The sequence below is a fragment of the Alosa alosa genome, chromosome 13 (assembly GCF_017589495.1).
Source record: "Alosa alosa isolate M-15738 ecotype Scorff River chromosome 13, AALO_Geno_1.1, whole genome shotgun sequence".
Taxonomy (NCBI): domain Eukaryota; kingdom Metazoa; phylum Chordata; class Actinopteri; order Clupeiformes; family Clupeidae; genus Alosa; species Alosa alosa.
Window position 1 is genome coordinate 31448600 of NC_063201.1, and position 22397 is coordinate 31470996.

Below are 22397 nucleotides of genomic sequence, written 5' to 3' on the forward strand. Positions count from 1 at the left end.
TGATGGGTCTAGGAAACAAACTTTCAGTTCTCTGAGGCCAAAATATGCCAGTGTACCGATAGTCAGCTCCTTGGACTATACAGCATTAGCAAATGCAACTTCAAAGCACTGTTATCCACCAATATTCAACCCTTTTAGGTGAAATTTAATATATGTTTTAATATATGTTATTTAAATATTTTACAAACAACACATGGTCCACAAACATAAGGGATCATTTTAAAATGTCAAGGTGTTTAACAAGAAATTCAGATATGTAAAACATTGCTTTTTATTCTAAGATATATGTATTTAACAATTATAATTGTTTTAGAGATTATTTTGGTTTACACCATATTATGTTTATTCATCCCATAAAAAAAACAAAACTAACATGGATTACTTTGATAATGTACTGAAATGGTTTTCTGGTTTTCAAATGTGAAAACTCCCAATAAATATGATACCCAAAGCATTCTGATCTTGCTTGAGTATGTGTGTGTATGTGTATGTGTACCGTACTATAAGAGTTGTCAGTTCTTAAACCCTTGAATCAGGTCATAGGGACACGAGTGGATTTGCTAGTTTCTTGCATTAAACAACCCAGAGTTCATACCTCAGTGCATCAGTGGCTGCATAAAGGCATGTCAGTTTGTCAATTGTTTTATATTGAATTATTAAAAATGGGCTATTCAAACTAATTCAAATAAAATATTCAAATATATATTCAAATATATAGTCTGTGGTGGCTTATTAGTATTGCATGGTACATTTTCAGTGTGTGTGTGTGTGTGTGTGTGTGTGTAATGGAGAGAGAGGGAGAGTTTGCTGGATTTGGGGGAGGGAATGTTGGAATCCTCCTCTACTCTTGTGCTTTTATTGGCTGACTTTACCACATTATTATCCTACATCAAACAGCTCCTACTGTTCTCATCTCTGTGTGTCAGGTGTGTGTGTGCAGTGTGAGACCTACAGTAAGATGTGAGCTCTCTGTATGACACACCAGGGAGGGGGAGGAAGAGGAAGATAGAGAAAGAGACAGTGTGTGTGTGTGTGTGTGTGTGTGAGAGAGAGAGAGTGTGTATGGTGTATGTATGTATGTGTGTGTATGTGTGTGTGTGTGTGTGTGTGTGTGTGTGTGTGTGTGTGTGTGTATGTGTGTGTTACCTTGTTCTTGTCCTGGGTGTCCACCTCCCCTGGCCCCATGTGTCTGAGCAGCAGGGCGAGGGGCTTAAGAGACGGGTGGCGCGTGGCCAAGTGGAGTGCTGTTATTTCCTCACGGTCCTTCAGCAGCCAGTCAGCCCGCCGGGACAGCAGCAGCTTCATGAAGCGAGTGTTGCCCTGTGCAGAACACAGCACACACACACACTCACACATTACAAGCCAGCACACACACACACACACACACACACACCACCCAGGGATGGCTGCCATACACATGGAAGCATTGAAACTTACCTGTGGGTAGGTGAGGTGTGGGTAGGTGAGGTCAAAATCCTATTCAAGTGTCAAGAGATGATAGACAGAATGTGCACACACACACACACAAACATACAAACTTATACACACACACACACACACACAGACGTGCACACTCATACACACACACACACACTCAATAGCTTATTGATCCTGAGGCTTGTTCATTCACAGTGAGAGGTAGCTCCCCCATAACAAGCTCTTAGTGTCCAATCAACACAAATAAACATCACAGCTTAAACCTACACACACACTTGTCAGCAATGACAAGTACATTTGAGGAATATAATCTGAGTGTGTGCATGTGTGTGAGGGTAGGTGTGTGTGTGTGTGTGTGTGTGTGTGTGTGTGTGTGTGTTTGTGCTTGTGTCTGTATCTGTGTCTGTGCGTGCGTGTATGTGTGTCTGTATACAGGTATGCCATGTAACCAATGTGTCTCAAGAGTGTGATTTTGTATGTGACACACAAAATGATGGAGCATGTATGGACTCTGTGTGTGTGTGTGTGTGTGTGTGTGTGTGTGTGTGTGTGTGTGTGCTCAGCTCTCTCTGTCTCCATTCTCAGCCCAATTAGAGGTTTAATCCCTGAGCTGAAGATCTTATTGATCCGAATGTCAGAGTGTTAACCATCAACTATCAACACACTGTCTCTCTTTGTCTCTCCCTTTTACACACACACACACACACACACACACACACACACACACACACTCGATCTATCTCTCTCCTGCTCAAACATTTCACTCTCTTCTCATGTTCTCTCCATTTCTTTCACACATTCAGCTCAGGCATAAATCCCAGTAGAACACACCAAACACTAGGGGGCAGCAGAGCATCAAATAAAGTGTTTGTGTGTGTGTGTGTGTGTGTGTGTGTGTGTGTGTGTGTGTGTGTGTGTGTGTGTGTGTGTGTGTGTGTGCAGAATGACCGGCTTCAGTCCCTGATCCCTTCCCTTTAGGAGCATCATCACATGCCCTGACAGTGACACACACTGTGGCGCTGACCTGCTCATTACGAGGTCTGGACGGCCTATTTGCTAAAGTGCCCAACAATTTGGGGCTCCTGATCCGCTCCTGAGTAGTGTCCCTCAACCTGACCCCTGGGCACATCACCTGCTGCTCATTCCACACTGAGAGCACTGGAATGAGGGCCGTCCAGTTGAGGGCCTTAAGGGACAGAGCTGAATGCTCTGTGATCACTCAGATTACATCACTCTGGGATTGATGTTTACAGCTGAGCAATTCAAACCTATACACTCACAAACACACATACTGTATACACACAGACAGACAGACAGACACAGACAGACACACACACATGCACATACACATGCACATACACCACACACATACACACTCACACACACACACACACACACACACACACACACACACACACACACACACACACACACACACACACACACACACACACTCTCTCTTTCTCCCACTCGCTCTTTTTCTTTCTCTGTAATGGTATTCAATGCTCAGCTGCACTGTCTTGAAGAGACAGCTGTAATCTGCTCAAGAAGATGTTAGTCAGAAGGTATATATCCTATCATGTGATGAGGTTTAGTAAATCAGAATATGTGTATTTGTTTGTCTGTCTGTCTGAGAAGCTTACATTTTAAGTGACCAGGTGCACTGTGTTGATGGTGTGTGTCTGTGAGGCTTACCTTTTAAGCTGACAGGTGCAGTAAGATTTCTGTGTGTGTGTGTGTGTGTGTGTGTGTGTGTGTGGGGGCGGGGTGGTGGGGGTCTGTGTGTGTGTGTGTGTGTGTGTGTGTGTGGATATGGGTGTGTGTGTGTTGAGAGGGTTACCTTCTGAGCTGCCAGGTGGAGTGCGGTGCGGTGGCTGTGGTCTCTCTGGTTAACTGCAGCTCCTGCCTTCAGTAAAGTCTCTGCACAGTCCAACCGATCGGCCAGCACACAGTACATCAGAGGGGTCCTGCCAAAGCCATCTACACTGTCCCTCAGAGCAGGATCCGCTGCAGACACACACACACACACACACACACACACACATTCTCACACACACACACACACACACACACACACACACACACACACACACACACACACACACACACACACACACACACACACACACACACACACACATTCACATTCACACACACACACACACAAACAAATGTGTTACACAGTTTGGTTTTCAACACCAGGGCCATACAGCCACTTTAAAGAAATGGTGACCAACCAACCATGACTGAATTTTGTCACACCTTTGCTGACAATAGCTAAACCTCATGGCAGTTAAAATACTAATCCTTCATTGTGATATCTGTTTGTCTGACTGTTTGTGGCTATGGATGGATGCCCAACGAATACAAACAAATGTGTACTATCTATGTGTAGGTCTAGTGCAAACGGGCCTGTGGGGAGAAGAGAAGAAGCAGACATAGTCCCTGTGCCAAATAAGCTCTACAGAGTAGTGGACCATTGGAACCACTTCACATGATGTGACCGCCCACAGATGCAAACCGCAATGCAAACTACGAGGACACAAGTAAAGGGTACAACATTTTTCTCCTTTACTGGCAGTCATTTCTAAAACTGTACCACATCTGGCTAACCATTATATTAGGAGTGTAGTGTGTGTGTGTGTGTGTGTGTGTGTGTGTGTGTGTGTGTGTGTGTGTGTGTGTGTGTGTGTGTGTGTGTGTGTACCTGTGATGAGCTTCTGTAGGGTGCTCTTGTCTCCATTGACAGCAGCAGCATGCACTTGAGAACTGAGGGGGGAGGGCCCTGGAGGGGTTGGGTCTGGAGAACTCATGGGTGGAGGCACTGCCTAAAACCACACACACACACACACACACACACACACACATCAGTATCTTATAACCTGCTCATCAGCACACACAACCACCTCCCTTTCTCATTTTTTTCAGCAATGCCAGTGTGTCTGACACCCATAATACAAAGGCCATTTTATGAACAAGTGTCCATACGAGGTCAGACGTTACTATTGCACATACTCTACAATCATATCAGCAGTGTATTTAAAGCATTTGACCATTTTCTAAATATCGTTTTCCACTGCAGGGACATTCTGCTTATATCTTCCCAGCGGTCAGCATAGTCATTAGCCAACTGAGAGTCACTGCATGAGAATGACCGGCTCTCTGACCAGCAAAATGAATCAATACCAAGTTCAGGGTCAGCAGCATTACCACTTCTTGACTCTTCTCTCTCTCCCCCTCTCTCACACACAATCTCTCCCTCTCTCTCACACACACACTCACACACAATCCCTCCCTCTCTCTCACACACACACTCACACACAATCTCTCCCTCTCTCTCACACACACACTCACACACAATCTCTCCCTCTCTCTCACACACACACTCACACACAATCTCTCCCTCTCTCTCACACACACACTCACACACAATCCCTCCCTCTCTCTCACACACACACTCACACACAATCCCGGGGGTGTAATGAACTTTGCTACATACTGTCGTAACAAGATACACATTCATAAAGCAACACTGAGCCTTTGATATGCAAACACAAACAAATGAGTAGTCAGAAGCAATGCAAATTGTGGTGTCATCACAAGCCTCACCACTCACAGCTGTACACAAGAACATGGGATATGTCCTGTTAGCCTGATTAACTGTATTGGAAAACCTTCCAAACACACACACACACACACACACACACACACACACACACACACACACAGAAGACAGGGAAATGAGAAGAAATGGATCCCCACTGAGACACACCCCATAGCTCATACTTTATTCATGAGCTCATCAATACTGCAGTGGAAGAAATCAATTACTTTCTCTCGCTTATAACCCCTAACACACACACACACACACACACACACACACTGACATGTATATGTTGCACAGAAGTGAAGTCACACAGCGCGCTCTCTCTACAAAGCATTTTCACTGTGTTCACAGAGGGCAATTGGGGTTAGTTACAGTAGTTAGTAGAGACTTGTTAAATTCCCCTCTGTCTGTGTGTGTCATGTGGTTATTAAGGCTTTTAATAGTCCTGAGAGTTTAAATACTTTAGCTGGGGAAATTAAACATTACAAACACACACACACACACACACAAACATACACACACACACAAACACTCACGTACACAGTCAGTGTGGGAAGCGTTATTCCGTGAGAGCAAGTTTTTATGGAAGCTTAGCTCTGATCAACCCCTCGCTTTACCCATTTTCCTTTTACACGCACACTACTAGTGCTCAAACTATGTGTGTGACACCTACACACACACACACACACACACATCTCACACAATCTCACTCAATTAGACATTTAACAAAAACATCTTGCACCCGTCTCTATTTCAAGATTTCAACTAAGTGGATTATCAGTCATTAACAGTCACACTCTATTCTCACATTCTATGTATCTCTAACTATGAGCCATGTGTGCATCTCCTGCATGCGAGTCAGTGACAGAGCGACTGGCGCTGTGTATTGCCGTCCACTTAGCGCTAATTAAGACAGCAGTGTGTAACTTACAGATGTGTTTACAGAAGGTTTTTTTTATGTGTGATGAAAGTGAAGGACTAGACAACTTTTGGGCAATGCTTTTGCATGTCTCCTGCGTGCACGCACGCTACATATCACTATAATTAGTCTGTGTGAGTCAGAGCCGGCTGAGTCCCAAGCCCGACCAGGGAGGTTTTTAATGGGAGCACATGAAAACAAATTAAATGTTTACTCTGCTTATGCACACAAACACGGCCGCTCCTGGTACTATGGAAAACATTTAGGATTCATTCACAGCATGAGCGACGACCAAAAAACCCTTCATAAACTTCTTAAAAGTACCTCTTAACGTGGATAAGAGGTGAGAGAGAATGAGGGGGTTGTGAGTGAATGGCTGTGTGATTGAAAAGATTGAGAGTACAAAACAAAGACGCACATTGTGTGGAACTATATGGTTTTATGTGAATTCAGAGGAATTGTGGAATATTCTTAATACGGTGACAGTGTAATTTGGCTGTGTGCTAAAGTCGTATTCATCCAACTTCTATTCAGGGCTTATCCACCCATGGGATCCACCCAGCGGGCCAATCATGGCTTAGTCTCCCTGAGGAGCGCTGATGTCTATCCCAGCAGAGCCAATCCACTGAGACATCTCACCTGATTGACACAACCACAGTGTGCCTCATTAGCTCTGATTACCCATAATGCAATATGGCAAATGAGCCTTGAGGGAGAGGAGAGGGTCTCTCCTGTGTTGTGTGTTTTGGCATGCCTAATCATCAACACATAAACACATCCATACCAGGTAATCAAAATATCCTATATCACATCACTCAACTGCGTGTGTGTGTGTGTGTGTGTGTGTGTGGCCCTCGACTTAATATGAATTTGTGCTTATCAACAATAATTATAAAAACTCAGAAAATTCAGAAATTCAGAGATTAGACTATTCATGGTGTTTTCAATGTGCTTTACAAACACGAACGGATGAAGTGAGACGACTGCTTCACAGTGTGTGTTGGCATTAAGCTGTCAAGCTTTCTAGGTTGAACCCTGCTGGCAGGAAGAAGAAGGAGGTTGACAGTATTGACTAACTGGGATAACAGTAAGCTGACTGATTCACTGACAGTTCATGTGCCTACACAAACATACAAAAGCAATGCACGTGTACACCCATCTACCTAAAATAATGGACCGATATTAAGATACTTTACTGCATTGGTGCGAGCCTTAATACATGTGTGCCATGCGCGCACACACACACACACACACACACTTTCATATCACACAGAAGGACAAACACACACACTAAGGCCCCCAGGTCCCCCTAGTGTCTAGTTGGGTAAAAATGTGATCTAATTAAACCTCCAATTAGTGTGAAAGGGCCATTTAGCCTCCGGATATACCCACACTGATAACATAATGTGATAAAATAACAAACAGAAAATCAATGAGAGAGAGAGGAAGAGAGAGAGAGAGAGAGAGAGAGAGATGAGCTTCAGCAAAGGTGTATTTTCTCTTCTTCGGTCATCACCAGTGAGAACAAATACACCCTCTGCATCACCAGAGGGGTGTCACATTCATTAATAATTAACACCCCCCTCAGACACACACTTAATTTAATACATATTAATTAAGCATTCACAAAGGTCTAATGCGAACACTAATCCATTTAGTATGAGTGAAACACACACACACACACACACACACACACAAACACATAATACAATGACACTTACACAATATTGCATTAAAATGACATACTCGCTCGAGTAAACCAGACACATGGTGCAAACACATAACATTGACAAAATCACATAAACACACCAACTTTCCGCACCATACCCAACAACAAACCTCTTTTAATGTAATGATTTTTAAATTAGGCTATTTTACAACCTGTCATGATTTTACAAACCTCTTGGATGTATCTGACACTAACATTCAATGGCTCTCACACTCAGATTGTGACACTTAGCTTAATGTTGATGTTCCATTAATTTACCAACTACAATGAAATCATCATCATCAGATCCATTTCAAATAAAGGTGATATAGCATGGACAACTAAAGGTCACACACTAAACCAGCCTCTTAAAATGCCTAATTCTCACAATCTGCACTAGCTTGTACTTCTACCATATTAGATGAAAGACTGGGCAACTAATAAAAGATTTCACAAACCTGATTCCAGATGCCATGACAAGGTAAAAGAATATCCTCAACTACCATGAACACCTGGAAATTGAAACACACGGTGTGCTGCTACAAAGTTAAGTGTATTTGATAGCTACATCGGCCTGCATTACTAGGCCTGTTAAAGATTCAAGTAGTACTGTAAGCTCACTCCTCAAGAACAATCCTGCACAACTGCTATTCTTGCAGTTTATGGCTGTGTCGAGCAATGCAGGAAGCCAAAAGAAATAAACACACAGCTGTGAACGGTGCTGTATATCTGTAAAAGCCATTTCCTTCATCCTCTCTGTTCAGTCTCACTAATATGAGTGCTAAAAGTTAGTACCACTTATAGCAAGGCTTTATGCCCCATGATGACCCCATGATCTATCAAAGTCGGACCTCTCCTCTAAATGCACAACTTGCTGTCAAAACAAATCCAAATGCACAGAAAAGAAGGGATTGGCAAAAGACACAAACACCCATATGGGGCAGAGGGAATTACCATGGTTGGCAGAGCAGGGTAGTCTCAGCAGTTAGTCTCCAGCACAGCTCTTGCTTGGTCTTTTGTGCATGTGTGTGTGTGTGCGTGTGTATGTGTGTATGTGTATGTGTGTGTGTGTGTGTGTGTGTGTGTGTGTGCCTGCTCTCTATCGCCTTGGTTTAATCTCAGAAGCCCGTCTGTTCTGATCTACCTGCAAGAGAGAGAAATCATACAATAATGATTGGAGTGGTGGGATAGTTTGTTGCTTGTGTGTGTGTCTGTCTGTTTCACTTTGAGGGTTATCTTACCACCAGTACAGCATAGCTGTGTCTACATGCAGCCACCAAACTGTGGCTTTAACAACAGATAGCTAAAACTGCATGATTGAATATTATAGGTTACTGAGATGTTGCATGAATAAGTAGCCTAATGGATAGTAGACTAGGCCACAGACTCGAGGTCGAGGGAGTTGAAGGCTTTCTGCTGTTTGTCAGCTGACAGCACTGCTTTCAATTTGATAGGCTCAAGACATGGACCATGGTCTTTTTGGCACTATAATTTCTCAAAAAATATTCTCCACTGAATCAATTCGCACTATTTGGCTACCAAAAAAAAAATCATCGTTATAGGCGTGTTAATGCATGGTTGACTAAAGTAGTGTTTGAAGTGAAGGTTTGAATTTTATTATTTAATGTTATTTTAATGTTATGAAACAAATCGACTTAACTTTATGAATGCGAGTTAAGTAGGCTGAAGTTGGTATCACTCTGTCAAAGAAGCGTTATTAACAACACAGAAGGCCCTGGGAGGGACCAGAGTGCTAGCTTTTTTGTTACAGCGGTTTCATATCGCTATAATGCAAATACAACTTGATTTACAGATAGACAACGGCAAAGAGTATGTTATTGGACAGGGTAATTACGAATGGATAGTTTGTAGTCTAGATGTTTAGACATATATCAAAGTTTTACATTCTGTCAAGCCACAAAAGTTGAGCTAACGGATCAGCCATTAATAATTTGCTTATCCGCTATTCTGATTTTTTGACGTGAAAATGTCAGATTTACTAGACATCTTTAAACTCTGCTAGTTTATTTGCAATTGCGTTATACACGCGGATAATGAGCCACGAATATAATGGTTTAAATTGTGTTATAGCATAGCTAGCTCTTCTTAAAGTTAACGATGAAGTTACCAGAACCAGCATCATTCTGTGTTAAATATGCCGAGCTCAGCGATGTTAAATTCTGCTATAATTATGCACTGGTTAAAAGCTGACGCTAAACTACTTACTGGGCTTGGATGGTTTTCACTGGAATTCTCTTTGCTTTAACGCAGTCTGGAACATCACTGCCTGGCTGTTGAATTCAGCTAAAAGATACAAGAAAAAAACACATCTGGGTCTCCCGAACTTAACTAAAAACTACAACTTCCAAATACGTTTTCGGAAACTCAAGAAAGGTCTTGTCCAGTTTTGGGAACTTGTAGTTTTAATTAAGAGACCATGGATTGACCAAGACGTCAGATAGAACAGCATTTCCCACAAATCTGTGTTCATACCAGGAAGGCTCACATTCTGGTACACGCCTTTCTGTCGCTGCTGTCGCTTTCTGTGCTTGCCTACTGTCCACTTCCTGAAGCTGAGTAGTGGAGTGGTATCGAGAGACTGGGAAGATTCTACAACACCAATTAACTCCACTGTACAATGAAATTAACATCAATCATACCCGGTCTTGATCTCCACTACTTTACGATATTACTGGTAAGCATCCGCGTAAGGCGCATGCATGATACCTCTTCTCGGCTGTGTTAGCGATAGTCTGCAACGAGCTAGCTACTAGCTAAACAGTAATGCCAGTCAGTTAAATGAAGTATGTATTGTTTTTTCGTTTGTTTCAGTGATTTTCTCTGGGACATGTTAAACAGTGCTATTAGTGCAATTGACATCTCTCCTATCATCCGGTATTTGAACACTATGTTCTCTATGAGGCATCATAGCTACAGTGTGTTAGCTGGCTAGTCACCACCAACTGCAGTTTGCTAGCTTGTCTTTTGGCTAATTCTGTTTTAGCTGGATGGATAGCTAGTTGTAGGTAGTTGCCGGAGTGTTAACGTTAGCCACGGATTGAAGTATGAAGTGCTGTGACCGTGTTGCAGTATTAATGTTGTTGCAGTATTAACGTCACTCCATATTTTTTATTCCCGTGAAATCACTGGATTCTTACGTAAAATGTAGCACATGACAGTTATAAAGGAAGGTACTAAACACATCGTTATGCACACTGATTGATTGTAACGTTTTATGCAATGTTAACTCCAGTACACTCTGACGTTCGTAATCTGTGCCAGCGAGTTTTCAGTAGGCTATTGCCTTTAAAGGTTGGTTGGCTAGCTGACGTTGTGCTATGTCTTAAAATTATGCTAAAATTGTAGCTACAGTTACGATTGGTTATATTATATAAACAGGTTGCATTGTAGACGTGTAAGGTGACTAATATGAGATCTAACGTTAGTACCTTGTGAATGTGTCTGATTAGCCTTCCAAGAACTTGAAACTTTTGTGGTAGCGAGCTTGCTAACTTAGTAGCGGGCAGAGACAAAGTCATTTCGTGGGCCAATTTAGCATGCACGGATTTCATCTGTATAGTTATGTCGTTAACAACGTTTAGTCAACATAAGTATTGATAATATTTCAAATGACATAAGTTCATCAGCAGGTATTTTGGAATGCGGTAGCCTTCATGCACCCACATCGTTTTCGATAAGAAGACGCCGGTTGGTGAATTCCTCTGTTGTGGCCTCTTCCTATTGGCTGATAACCCGGAACTTTTGTGTATCGTTTCTGCTGCGACGCAGGCAAGCAGAAGTTCTGTACTCATCTGCCTTGACAGTCAGTGGTCGAGAATCTGACTAAGCGACGATGTAATCGGGTTGTCTTTCAAACCGTTTTTAGCAAGTAGTAACCGCTATTCATAGCACCACCAGTATCAGATATATGTCATTTAGCAAACAGTATTTGGACACTGTAGGCTCTTTGGTTTTAAGTTATAATTACAGTGTGTTTTCAGTATGATCAGGCTATACTTAAGGGCACAAGGATATCCACTCCACCCTTTGGAAGACTGTTTGTTTTGATCGGTGGATACACCTCCTCTGTTGTGCTTCATCATCACTGTTGGGTTAGACTTGCCCTTTGAGCTGCGATTTACTCTTGTCCTTTTGCAACATTACCATTATGAACACTGAGCCATTGTTTGTGAAAAAGCGCATGTGTGTGTGCCAGTTCTCCAACTGTGTGTTGTTTAGTCCTTGCCAGATCCCCAGAGCAGTCCTGCTTCTCTCACACTCCCTCATCCCCACTGTGTGTGTGTGTTAGTGTCGGTGTGTGGCTATTGACATTACTCTCATCAGCACATTGATATTGTCGCAACACTGCCTTTTCCACTACAGGTAGTAGGCCTGTACAGTCCAGTGTGGGGAGAGATAACCAGTCTGGATGCCGGCAACATAGATGACACGCTCAGTGAGTTTATGTTTGTGGAAGTGTTTGTATGTGATTATCACCTCTGTTTGACCCTGTATCTATAATATAATCCTGTTTTCATATCTTACAGATAATGCCGGAGTGGCACTCGTTAACTTTTATGCGGACTGGTGAGTGTTGAGGGTTCTGAAACTGTGCGTGTGTGAGAGAGAGAGTGTGTGTTTTGAAGAGGGATTATGATATGTGTTGCCGTTCATGCATATTCTTTGCTGCAACGATGCAGTTGGCTTTGTGGTAACACCTGTGTCCCTCTCTGTGTGTGAAGGTGTCGCTTCAGTCAGATGCTGCACCCCATCTTTGAAGAAGCATCAAACGTGGTTAGGGAGGAATACCCAGACAGCCGAGATGTGGTGTTTGCACGGGTGGACTGCGACCAGCACTGTAAGTGTACTCACTCACTCACACACACACACACACTTATACACCTGCTCACACATGCACAAATGCAAACTTGTTCAAACTCACATCATATTTTAGCATTTGACCCTCAAAATCTAGTCAGATGTGCAGGTTTAAGTACACAAGTCTTCCATGCCCTCATTGGAAACCAATACACCACATAATACCTCACCACACACACACACACACACACATACACACACACACACACACACACACACACACACACACACACACACACACACACACACACACACACACACACACACACACACACAAAAACACACGGCTTATCCTTTGAGATAGAGTAAAGGGAATTATTGATAACCTGTAAAATGTTTGATGATTTAATGACAAAACTCAGTTGTCTGTGAAGTCCAGGCAGCTTAGAGCCACCCTGCTGTGTGTGTGTGTGTGTGTGTGTGTGTGTGTGTGTGTGTGTGTGTGTGTGTGTGTGTGTGTGTGTGTGTGTGTGCGCACGCGCGCCTGGTGGAGGGAGGGTGTGAGGGGGCTCCTGCCGCAGCTTTGGAGTATTTAACCCTCAGTAGGAGGCTGCTTTAATGTGCCCCCTCCATGTCCAGCCCAGCCTCCAGCATCTTTTTAGTCTCTCTTGCATCCTTTCTTCTCCTGTCCCCTCTGTGTGCACCACATGTGAACTGTCTCATTTCATTGAGATTGTTTAAAAGGTAGCATCTCACTTTTACTTGTATGTAGGAACACAACGCAATGTTTTATGAGTAAACCTGATGATAGGCAAGGCAATTTTTTAAGCAATGTTGCGGGGTAGTGTTTCTGAGCATTCTTCTAATCTTCCCATTGAAGATTGCAACAGATTTTTTTCTGGAGAACTTCAATCATCAGGAGGCACATTTTCACAATCATCCAACAAGAACGCATGGAACCAGTTATGTGATTGCCCATTAACATTGCTCACCTTAACACCACATGTAACAAAGTTATTGAAGCCAAACTTCCATGTACTTTGCAACAGACTAATTATTGGTGTGCATGTGCCATAACTCTGTTTGTACATGACCTCAAGCCTAATCAGAACTCTGACTAATGCCTCTCCAACATTGTTTTTTGGAAGAGTTTTTGCACAGCCTAATGCTTTAATAATAAAATCAATATTTGGTGGCAGTGGCGATACGGTATATTGTAGACAGGAAGTGCCAATTTGATGTTTTCAAAGCTGCGTTTGTGTGTGCGTGTGCGCGCTACTTAATACCACGTGTTATCTGTGTACTTTGCCTTTGGAGGAAATAATCGCTCATTAATTGAAGTGGCTCTTTGTGTATCTCTGGGGCGTGTGTTTGTGTGAACAGCGGACATTGCCCAGCGGTATCGCATCAGTAAGTACCCGACACTAAAGCTCTTCCGGAATGGAATGATGATGAAGCGCGAGTACCGGGGTCAGAGGTCAGTGGCAGCCATCGCCGACTTCATCCGCCAGCAGAAGGTCCAGCCCATCGTAGAGATGAAGAGCCTAGAGGAACTCGCCACTATAGACGTGAGTCACTTCCTCCCAGCCCGCCCCCTGGCCTGTGTGTTTATGCCAGTCATGTGGGGGGATGGGGCATGGTGGCTGCTCAGACGCACTAGAATGTTTGTTCATTTCTTTCCTTGTCTCTGGCTTCATCTCACACTCTTGTGCCCTCACACACACAGAGGAGTAAGCGCACCATCGTGGGCTACTTTGAGCAGAAGGAGGCCGAAAACTACAAGAGCTTTGAGAAAGTGGCCAATATCCTGCGAGATGACTGTGTGTTCATGGCTGCCTTTGGGTAAGAACGTCTGCCATCTTAATCCCACTGCTCCATTCTCTGGATGGAGCTCAGTTGTTGAACTCTGTCTTTAAAACACTAGTTTCGCTCTTCTGTTTTTCTGTTTATGTGACTCATTCATCTGAATGTCTTTGTTTATCTGTGTGCAGGGAGGTGTCTAAGCCAGAGCGCTTCAGCGGTGATAACGTGATCTACAAACCTATGGGGGAGAACGTTCCAGATATGGTGTACCTGGGCACGCTCACCAACTTCGACCTGACGTACGCCTGGGCCCAGGACAAGTGTGTCCCTCTGGTCCGAGAGATCACCTTTGAGAATGGAGAGGTAGAGCAAACGCCTGTCCTTCCCTACACACTCTCTTCCACTCCTCTCATGGCCTGCTTTTATATCCTGACCAACTACCTTCTCTTCTCTTGTCCTTTCTCTGCCCTCATTTCCTTCTCAGTGTACTTTTCCCACAGTGTGTGTGTGTGTGAGACACATCTTTAAAATAACTAGTGTAGGCAATCGTCCCTCTGTCACCCAGCAACCACATGGCCTCTTTCTCTCATTCTCACCCTCCCCACATACCTCGATCTTCCTGCTACACCATCAACACACACACACACTCACTCACTGACACACTCACACAAATGGAGACTCTCTCCCCCTGTGTTTTCGACCAAGTTCGACTAGTTGGCGAGTTGGAGACAGTGTTGTCCTAAATGTGTGTAACGTGTGTGTGCGCAGGAACTGACGGAGGAGGGCATTCCCTTTCTGATCCTCTTCCATCTGAAAGACGACACGGAGAGCCTGGAGAAGTTTCAGCACGAGGTTGCCCGGCAACTCATCAGTGAGAAGGGTGAGGTCACGTCAGGGGGAGAGGTCAGGGGTCAGCCTCAGACTGTTGACCACAAACACCCACAGATCTCCACCCCTCTGTCTCTCTTTCTCCACTCAGTCTCACTCTTCTCCCCAGTGTCTCATAAATGTGTGTAAGTAGTAAGTAGTGTGTATAGCAGCTCAACATATCCTCCCTACCTCCTCATCTGCCAGGTTCCATTAACTTCCTGCACGCCGACTGCGATAAGTTCCGCCACCCTCTCCTCCATATCCAAAAGACGCCCGCAGACTGCCCCGTCATCGCCATTGACAGCTTTAGACACATGTATGTCTTCCCAGAGTACAGCGACGTCACGTAAGTAGCCGAAATCGTATCACACACACCCAATATAGAATTTGTCACATTCCCCAGAAGTGTGTGGCCATGATGACAGATCAAGCCTATATACCCCTGATGAAACTGCCATTCTTCACAGAGTAGGCATTCATGCAGTGGATATTCAGTAATTGTGTAAAAGCCTCTGTGCTGTGAGGGGCTTTGGAAGTAGCAATACTATTTTGCACAAAGATTCATGTAAACAGAAACTTGGAGGCTGGCCAATCGGAGAGTTTTCCCTTTGTGTACTATAAATATACTGCTTATGATTTCCATATGGTTCTCAATTCTCACATTCATTAGTGAAAAGTTGAAAAGAAACACACTCCATTCTGTACACTGGTTAAGGAACATGACTGTCTGCACTTCATTACTGAGCACCTTAGAGAAGCAGAAGCAACACTATCCATGGCTGACCAGTTGAGATATTTCACCTGTTTGTGTGTGTTGTGTGTGCACACTATTGGCATTGTGTGTTGTTGGATGTCATTAAATCCATGTGTGTTCTTGTCCACTTGTAGGATTCCAGGAAAGCTGAAACAGTTTGTGTTAGACCTTCACTCAGGAAAATTACATAGAGAGTTCCACCATGGGCCTGATCCTACAGACAGCACACCAGGACAGGTAACACACACACACACACACACCCCACTCTGGCACTTATTTCCATGCAGGTGAAGTCATACACTTCCAACACATTTCCACATTATGAAGAAGTATTTTAAAAGGGAAAACCTGTGAAAAGCCCTCTCTTTTTTTAAGTGCCTTTTAACGTTAATTCCACGTGGATATAGAAACTCGACTCGATCTTGAGTATGTCACTGTAACCCAGATCTTGCCTCAGCAGCATCAGTGGGTTCTACTGCTTCATTTGACTTAGTCATGCTGAATAGTAGAAGAGCTGTGCATTGTGGTTGCTACACTTTTCCTCTGTAACGGTCTAACTATTGAGAAATATCTTATGGATCACCTGTGAAATTCATTATCACTTGCTTCACCAATAATAATGTGTGTGTGTGTTTGTTTGTGTGTAACAGGAGGAGAACAGGGAGGTTGCAAGCAATCCTCCAGAGAGCTCTTTCCAGAAGCTGGCTCCCAGTGAAACGCGCTACACTCTCCTGAGAGACCGCGACGAGCTGTGACCCAAACACACTCTACAATACACACACACACACACACACACACACACACACATCACACACACAGACATTTAGAACACACAACCCACCCAGAACCTAGAGCCGGCAGTCCCGCCCCCGTGGCCTGGCCCCGCCTCTCCTGGCGGACCCTCCATCACTCTGTTTAACTGTGGACATCAAGGACAAGGACAAGAAGGACGCGTGAAGAAATGGAGAGAGAGAGAGAAAGAGAAAATAGGAGAAGAAAAACAAATAGAGCGTTTTTTTATTTTTTGAAGCGTGTAAATATGTTTGTGCTCTGTCGGTCAGTCGTGTCTAAATTAAATACATTTTGTTTTTGTTTTGCTTCCCCACCCCATTTCTGTCAGCTGAAGTTTTTTCTTGTTTTTTGTAAGAAAAGAAAAAAAATCAACCAGAGCAATGAAGAGGTGATGCTCCTACTGAGGTACAGACATGAGTTTGGATCTCTCATGGGTCTGAGGAATTATGGGAAATTTCACTTTCAATGATGTGCAGGCCGTTCACTGTGTGTGTGTGTGTGTGTGTGTGTGTGTGTGTGTGTGTGTGAGAAAGAGAAAGAGAGAGAGAGAGAGAGAGGGAGGGGATGTAGAACAAGATATGCAGGCCATTCACTGTCTTACTGTGGTCATTCAATACTCACTCCAGTACTCTGTGTGTGTGTGTGCGCGTGCGTGTATAAAAGAGGGTGAAAGGTGTGTGTTCGGATGCAGACTTGTTCAGGTCCAGGCTCATGAAGTCTCATATGAAGCCCTGCCACAAAGGCTGGAGCACAACTGGGGATGGTGGAGGGGAGTAAATCAGTCATCTCAGAAGGGGAAGGAAAAAATAAAATAAAATAAAAACATTTTACAAGATTCTGTGTGACGTGTTCTTGATTCTGTGTGATGTGTTCTTGATTCTGTGTGACGCGTTTCTTGTTTCAAGCTGTTGGAGAGGCAATCTACAGGAAATAACTCTTCTCATTTGTAATATATTTTATGTAGCATTTTCATTAGGAGACAGCCAGACTTGTCCCTAGGAGGCAGAGTGGATATTCAGTGGGTCATCAATACAGATGTTTAATTATATAGTTATAGTTAGTGTTTAATTCTACATATTTATTATTATAGGACGCACCACTGTACAGTCAAACTCAGACAGCTCATCAGCCATTCATCTCTCCCCTACGGCAGCACTTCCAATAAGGCTTGGTGAAGGTTAACAACTGAACAACAGGCGCGTGTGAGGGTCAGGATGGCGAGGGGTCAGTCACATTCATTGGACTTTGTTTCAAGTGCCAGAATTACAGCAGAGGCTTCAAATAAGGCAAATAAATTGGCTAACCAAAATGGCTTTGAGCATAAACAATGACATCTTTTGCCGTGAGGCGTTGTCAAGTTCAAGATTCACTGAGAGTCGTGTGTGATTGCTGCGACTTCAGTGTGACATTAAAGCAGTTCAGTAACTGAGCAAGCAAACCAACAACGCTTGAATATAGAAATCACAGGTGTGTACAAATCCAACTCTGTGTGTTCTCTTGGAGTCTGTTTGTGTGCTTGTCAGTGGATGTGTGTTTGTGTGTCATTCAAATGTGTGTGTGTGTGTGAGTACAACAGTCCATTTTAATCATCGTGTGTGTTCTTCAGCTGCTGGAGTTGGACATCCACACGCTTGCGTTTGCGTTTTTGGATGAGGTTGCCGCCAGCAAATCCAAGAATCCCACCACCTATTGCAGAGGCCACACCCACCAATTTAAATCCTGCCAACAAACCGAGGGGTCCACCCAAAACCCCGCCCATCAGAGCTCCGCACACTGGCAGCACGGCCAATCCCGAGCTAGCAGCCTGGGAAGAGACGGAGGCAGAGGGGGAGTGTTAAAAATGACACTGTATGGGAGAACATTCCCAAACACACGTTCAGAGGTACACACATCTAATGCATTTGGACACTGTTTGTATGTGTATGTTTATGTGTATGTCCAGTTTGTATGTTTATGTGTATGTTTATAGTTCTTAGTAGATGCTTTTGTCCAAAGTGACTTTGACATCAATAAACATTAAAATGAACAATTTAATGTAAAGTAATAAAGCATAAATTAAAAAATAAATAAAAGCAATACTAATATTAGTAATAGTCAAAATAAAATGTAACAGAATATTAACAATAACCATAAACATATAGAAACTGTGGCTGTACTAATTTGTTATGAAGTTCAAATAAGTAAGATAAGCAGAGCGAAACACATCTAATAATAAGCAGCGCAGTTGAGGAGAGGTGCACGGCACTCCACACTTCAATCAGAGCAAATGAGTAATGAGGTCAAATCTGAGACAGAGTTAATTGATATGGCTCAACAGAAGGTTTGGTTAGAACTGGCATCCAACACACACAGATGTACCGCATCCCCAAAACAGTTCAACCCACATAAAACACTTCGGCAAAATGACATCCATCAAATAGTTTCCTGCTTTTCCTCTCATCTCTCTCTCCCTCCCCTTCCCCCTCTCTTCTTTTTCTTTTAATCTCTCTTTCCTCTCATCTTATCGTCTTCAGAGAGCAGTAAATTACCTGACCTACAGAACGAGTTGGGGTGCATTTGTTGATGTGGGGGTGAGTGTGCGTATTTGTACTTGTGTGTGTGTGTGTGTGTGTTTCTGTGGCAGCTAGAGTCTTCAACCGAAAAATTCTGACATGTATGTATAAACAGAGTCTATCACTGTGTGCACAGTGTGTGTGTGTGTGTGTGTGTGTGTGTGTGTGTGTGTGTGTGTGTGTGTGTGTGTGTGTGTGTGTGTATTGAGCACACAGTTGGAGCTCAAATGCTGTTTATAGACGCTATTTTACACTCTTTAGACCTCTGGGCACTCACACACTCACACACACATCACCTCACGGCAAGAGGCCGTCACAACACGCATTGATTTCCCTCTGCAGAACACTCTGCCTCCCTCCCTCACAGTCCCTTCTTTCTCCACCTCCTCTCTCTCCCTCTGTCATTCTCTCCCTCTCTTCATCCTCCTCCTGTGCCTCTCTCTCTCCCCCTCTCTCTCTCTCCCTCCCTCTTAATTGTGGCTTTCCTGCACTCAGGCGGATCAATGGGCCTCTGGCGGTGGTGGGCCGAGGGAAGCAGGGGGCTGGCGTGCCATCGATCCCCCAGCAGGAGAGCCTCTCTCCCCTCACCTTCCCGAGGCTGCGCGCCCCCTCCTCCACGTTGCTCGCCGCCACGCTAACGTTCTCCTCAATGCTGTCAATCTTCTCCTGCTGTGACTGAGAGAGAGAGAGAGAGAGAGAGAAAGACAGGGGAGGGAGGGAGAACGAGAGAGAAAGGGTGGCCCAAAGGCAGAGATGGAGAGAGAGGTGGTGGGATATTAGATGTTGACAAAACACAAGCAGAAATACATCCATAGACACCTTCAAACCAACTGATTTAAAGTAACAGAGACAGTATAATATCATTTCATGCACACACACACACACACACACACACACACACACACACACACTCATTGTTTTTATTATCCTAAGTAGCCCCAACATAGAGTGTAGGGATGTGTGTAATGACTAATAAGACTTATGTGTAACTTTGGGTGACCGTGTATGTAGAATTGTTGCGTGTGTATGTTGTGTGTGTGTGTGTGTGTGTGTGCGCGTGCGTGCGTGCGTGTGTGTGTGTGTGTGTGTGTGTGTCTTGACTGGGTGGTCTCTCACATGCTTATGAAATATTCAAAGAGTGGCAGCTGTCTCTTTCTCTGAATCAGTGTGAGCTCACAGCACCTGCCACACACACACACACACACACACACACACACACACAAACACAAACACACACACGCACAGCAGGGAAAGTAGGAAAATCTGTCTTTAAAGACCCCAGTCCCAAGACACCTAAGTCTCCCCAGATCCCTTCTCTGCCAATAAGAGAGAGAGTATGTGTGTGTGTGTGTGTGTGTGTGTGTGTGTGTGTGTGTGTGTGTGTGTTGCGTTAATACACTGTCAGTCATGTCTACAGTGTTTCCCTCAGGGCAGAGTGCAGCTCTGAGAGATATTTACAACCTGAGTGTTTACGCTCACGGTAAGAACACGCACAAACACACACACGCCACGCACACACACACACGCGCGCGCACACACACGAGGGATGCCTAATAGACAACACACTCCTCCCTCTATCCCCTGAAACATCTCTTTCACGCTGCCCATTTCCCCTCCCACTCCTACCTTCTCCCACTAGGATTCTAATCAGCGCCGTCTGCTCTCAACCTGGCTCTGAACACCCGCACGACGCGTCACGACAAGACGCGCCGCGTGCGACGCGCCGCACGCACACACACACGCACACGCACACGCACACACACACGTACTGCAAGGCTGTGGCTGTGTTTTAAACATACATAGTAACACCTACTCACATGCAGGAGAAGCAGTGGTCATAATACCTTTAGCAGCTTAGCAACCCCCACTATGACACACACACACACACCTGGGCCTACATAGCTCAGTGGTAAACACCTCCTGGCCATCTCTTTCCTCTGCTACTGAACTTGGCACTATTTCCTCCTCTCAACTGTGTGGTCAGTCAAAGCCGAGTGAGAGGGCAAGCTTTGCTAGCTAACATCTCTCTCTCTCTCTCTCTCTCTCTCTCTCTCTCTCGTGCATATGCGTGTGTAAAACCACCTCAGGCTCCAGAGCCTGCACTCTGACTCCAAGTACATACACACACACACACACACAGACACACACACAGACACAGACACAGACACAGACACAGACACAGACACAGACACACACACAGACACACACACACACACACACACACACACACACACACACACACACACACACACACACACACACACACACCACCCTGCAGGGTTTGCAGAGCACCACCGAGAGCCCAACACACGCTCCGATCCTCAGTGACCTCTGAGGAGGATAACATGCAGGCCACTCTGTCAAAGGCCAACTGCTGGACATGCCACAGTGACACACATCACGCCTAGAGATGACCATTTAGCACTGCTGTCAGAGACGCAGCATATGCATCAGACAGATTAAAGGCATTAAGGTTGTATTAAAGGTACAGTCTGCAATTCTAATCCAACACACCTTTTAGTAAATTCAGTAAAAAGCTCCTTAAGGGTCCTCTACCTGTTTGTTTTGTGTGCACTGCACACACAAACACTCTGGCCAAGTGCGGATCCTATTGCAGACAAACACATCGCTTCAGGAACACGGGAGGGAAGGATGCAATTTGATTGGACGCTGAGCTCAAATATCAACAAGCTTTCACCAGAATCTCGGGTGGCACTTTTAAGGGAGCAAAAGTAAAGAAACAAATTGGAGAATCTCTGCATGTGGAAAACTTTCTCTTATTTCAAATGTAAAATGTTTGAAATGTTTTCACCCAGACAAAGGTTCACTTTTACAGTTCAACTGGCATGCATTTCAAAGTGTATAAAACTGTTCATGGTTGAATTTATTACGATATCTTCACACTCTCTAATTGTGTCTAGCCAACATATTTTCAGATCCTTTTCCATGACACAAATCAGTTTCTGTCTGTGTCACACACCATGAGAGTGTGTGTGTGTGTCTGTGTGTGTGTGTGTGTGTGTGTGTGTGTGTCCCACTGTGCTTACGTGATTGTCTGCACTAACGTGGTCCCTCAACAAGAATGTCAGCTGCTTCTGGGATGACAGAATGCTCTTTGTTGCTTCCATTAAGTTACA

The 22397-nt window shown here is 44.2% G+C and overlaps 3 protein-coding genes across 13 annotated transcripts in view; 1 reads left to right on the forward strand and 2 right to left on the reverse strand.

Moving 5' to 3' along the window:
* invs (inversin) overlaps nucleotides 1-11370 on the reverse strand; it is a 24770-nt gene extending 13400 nt beyond the window's left edge. For 4 of the 8 annotated variants that reach the window (XR_007195560.1, XM_048261787.1, XM_048261788.1 and 1 more), the window contains exons 1-5: nucleotides 9898-10006; nucleotides 8626-8815; nucleotides 4145-4265; nucleotides 3278-3444; nucleotides 1147-1320 (exon numbers count right to left, since the gene is read on the reverse strand). Coding sequence is in view for 7 of the 8 variants with exons in the window: in XM_048261787.1 (XP_048117744.1) it covers nucleotides 1147-1320; nucleotides 3278-3444; nucleotides 4145-4265; nucleotides 8626-8628 (465 nt within the window). In the remaining variant the exon portion in view is untranslated. The other 4 variants (XM_048261782.1, XM_048261786.1, XM_048261785.1 and 1 more) reach the window with 4 other exon arrangements.
* Nucleotides 10201-17543, forward strand: erp44 (endoplasmic reticulum protein 44). Its single transcript, XM_048261790.1, has 11 exons — nucleotides 10201-10366; nucleotides 12055-12127; nucleotides 12219-12258; nucleotides 12414-12529; nucleotides 13873-14057; nucleotides 14216-14331; nucleotides 14481-14655; nucleotides 15061-15172; nucleotides 15367-15508; nucleotides 16051-16153; nucleotides 16567-17543. The coding sequence occupies exons 1-11, from the start codon at nucleotides 10310-10312 to the stop codon at nucleotides 16669-16671; spliced, it is 1224 nt and encodes a 407-aa protein (XP_048117747.1). The 5' UTR covers nucleotides 10201-10309; the 3' UTR covers nucleotides 16672-17543.
* Nucleotides 17544-17658: 115 nt separating this feature from the next.
* The window catches only part of stx17 (syntaxin 17), a 10051-nt gene continuing 5312 nt past the window's right edge, over nucleotides 17659-22397 (reverse strand). For all 4 annotated transcript variants that reach the window (XM_048261794.1, XM_048261791.1, XM_048261792.1 and 1 more), the window contains exons 7-8: nucleotides 19849-19935; nucleotides 17659-18512 (exon numbers count right to left, since the gene is read on the reverse strand). In XM_048261794.1, coding sequence (XP_048117751.1) covers nucleotides 18291-18512; nucleotides 19849-19935 — 309 coding nt within the window. In that variant the 3' untranslated portion in view covers nucleotides 17659-18290. The remainder of the gene's footprint in view (nucleotides 18513-19848; nucleotides 19936-22397) is intronic.

What these genes read in the sequence shown, in the direction of transcription:
- erp44 (XM_048261790.1), top strand. Translation starts at nt 10,310, where the DNA reads ATGAAATTAACATCAATCATACCCGGTCTTGATCTCCACTACTTTACG. An exon ending in GTTAACTTTTATGCGGACTG is followed by an intron (nt 12,259 to 12,413) that starts GTGAGTGTTGAG and finishes CTGTGTGTGAAG; the next exon opens with GTGTCGCTTCAGTCAGATGC. An exon ending in GTGTTCATGGCTGCCTTTGG is followed by an intron (nt 14,332 to 14,480) that starts GTAAGAACGTCT and finishes ATCTGTGTGCAG; the next exon opens with GGAGGTGTCTAAGCCAGAGC.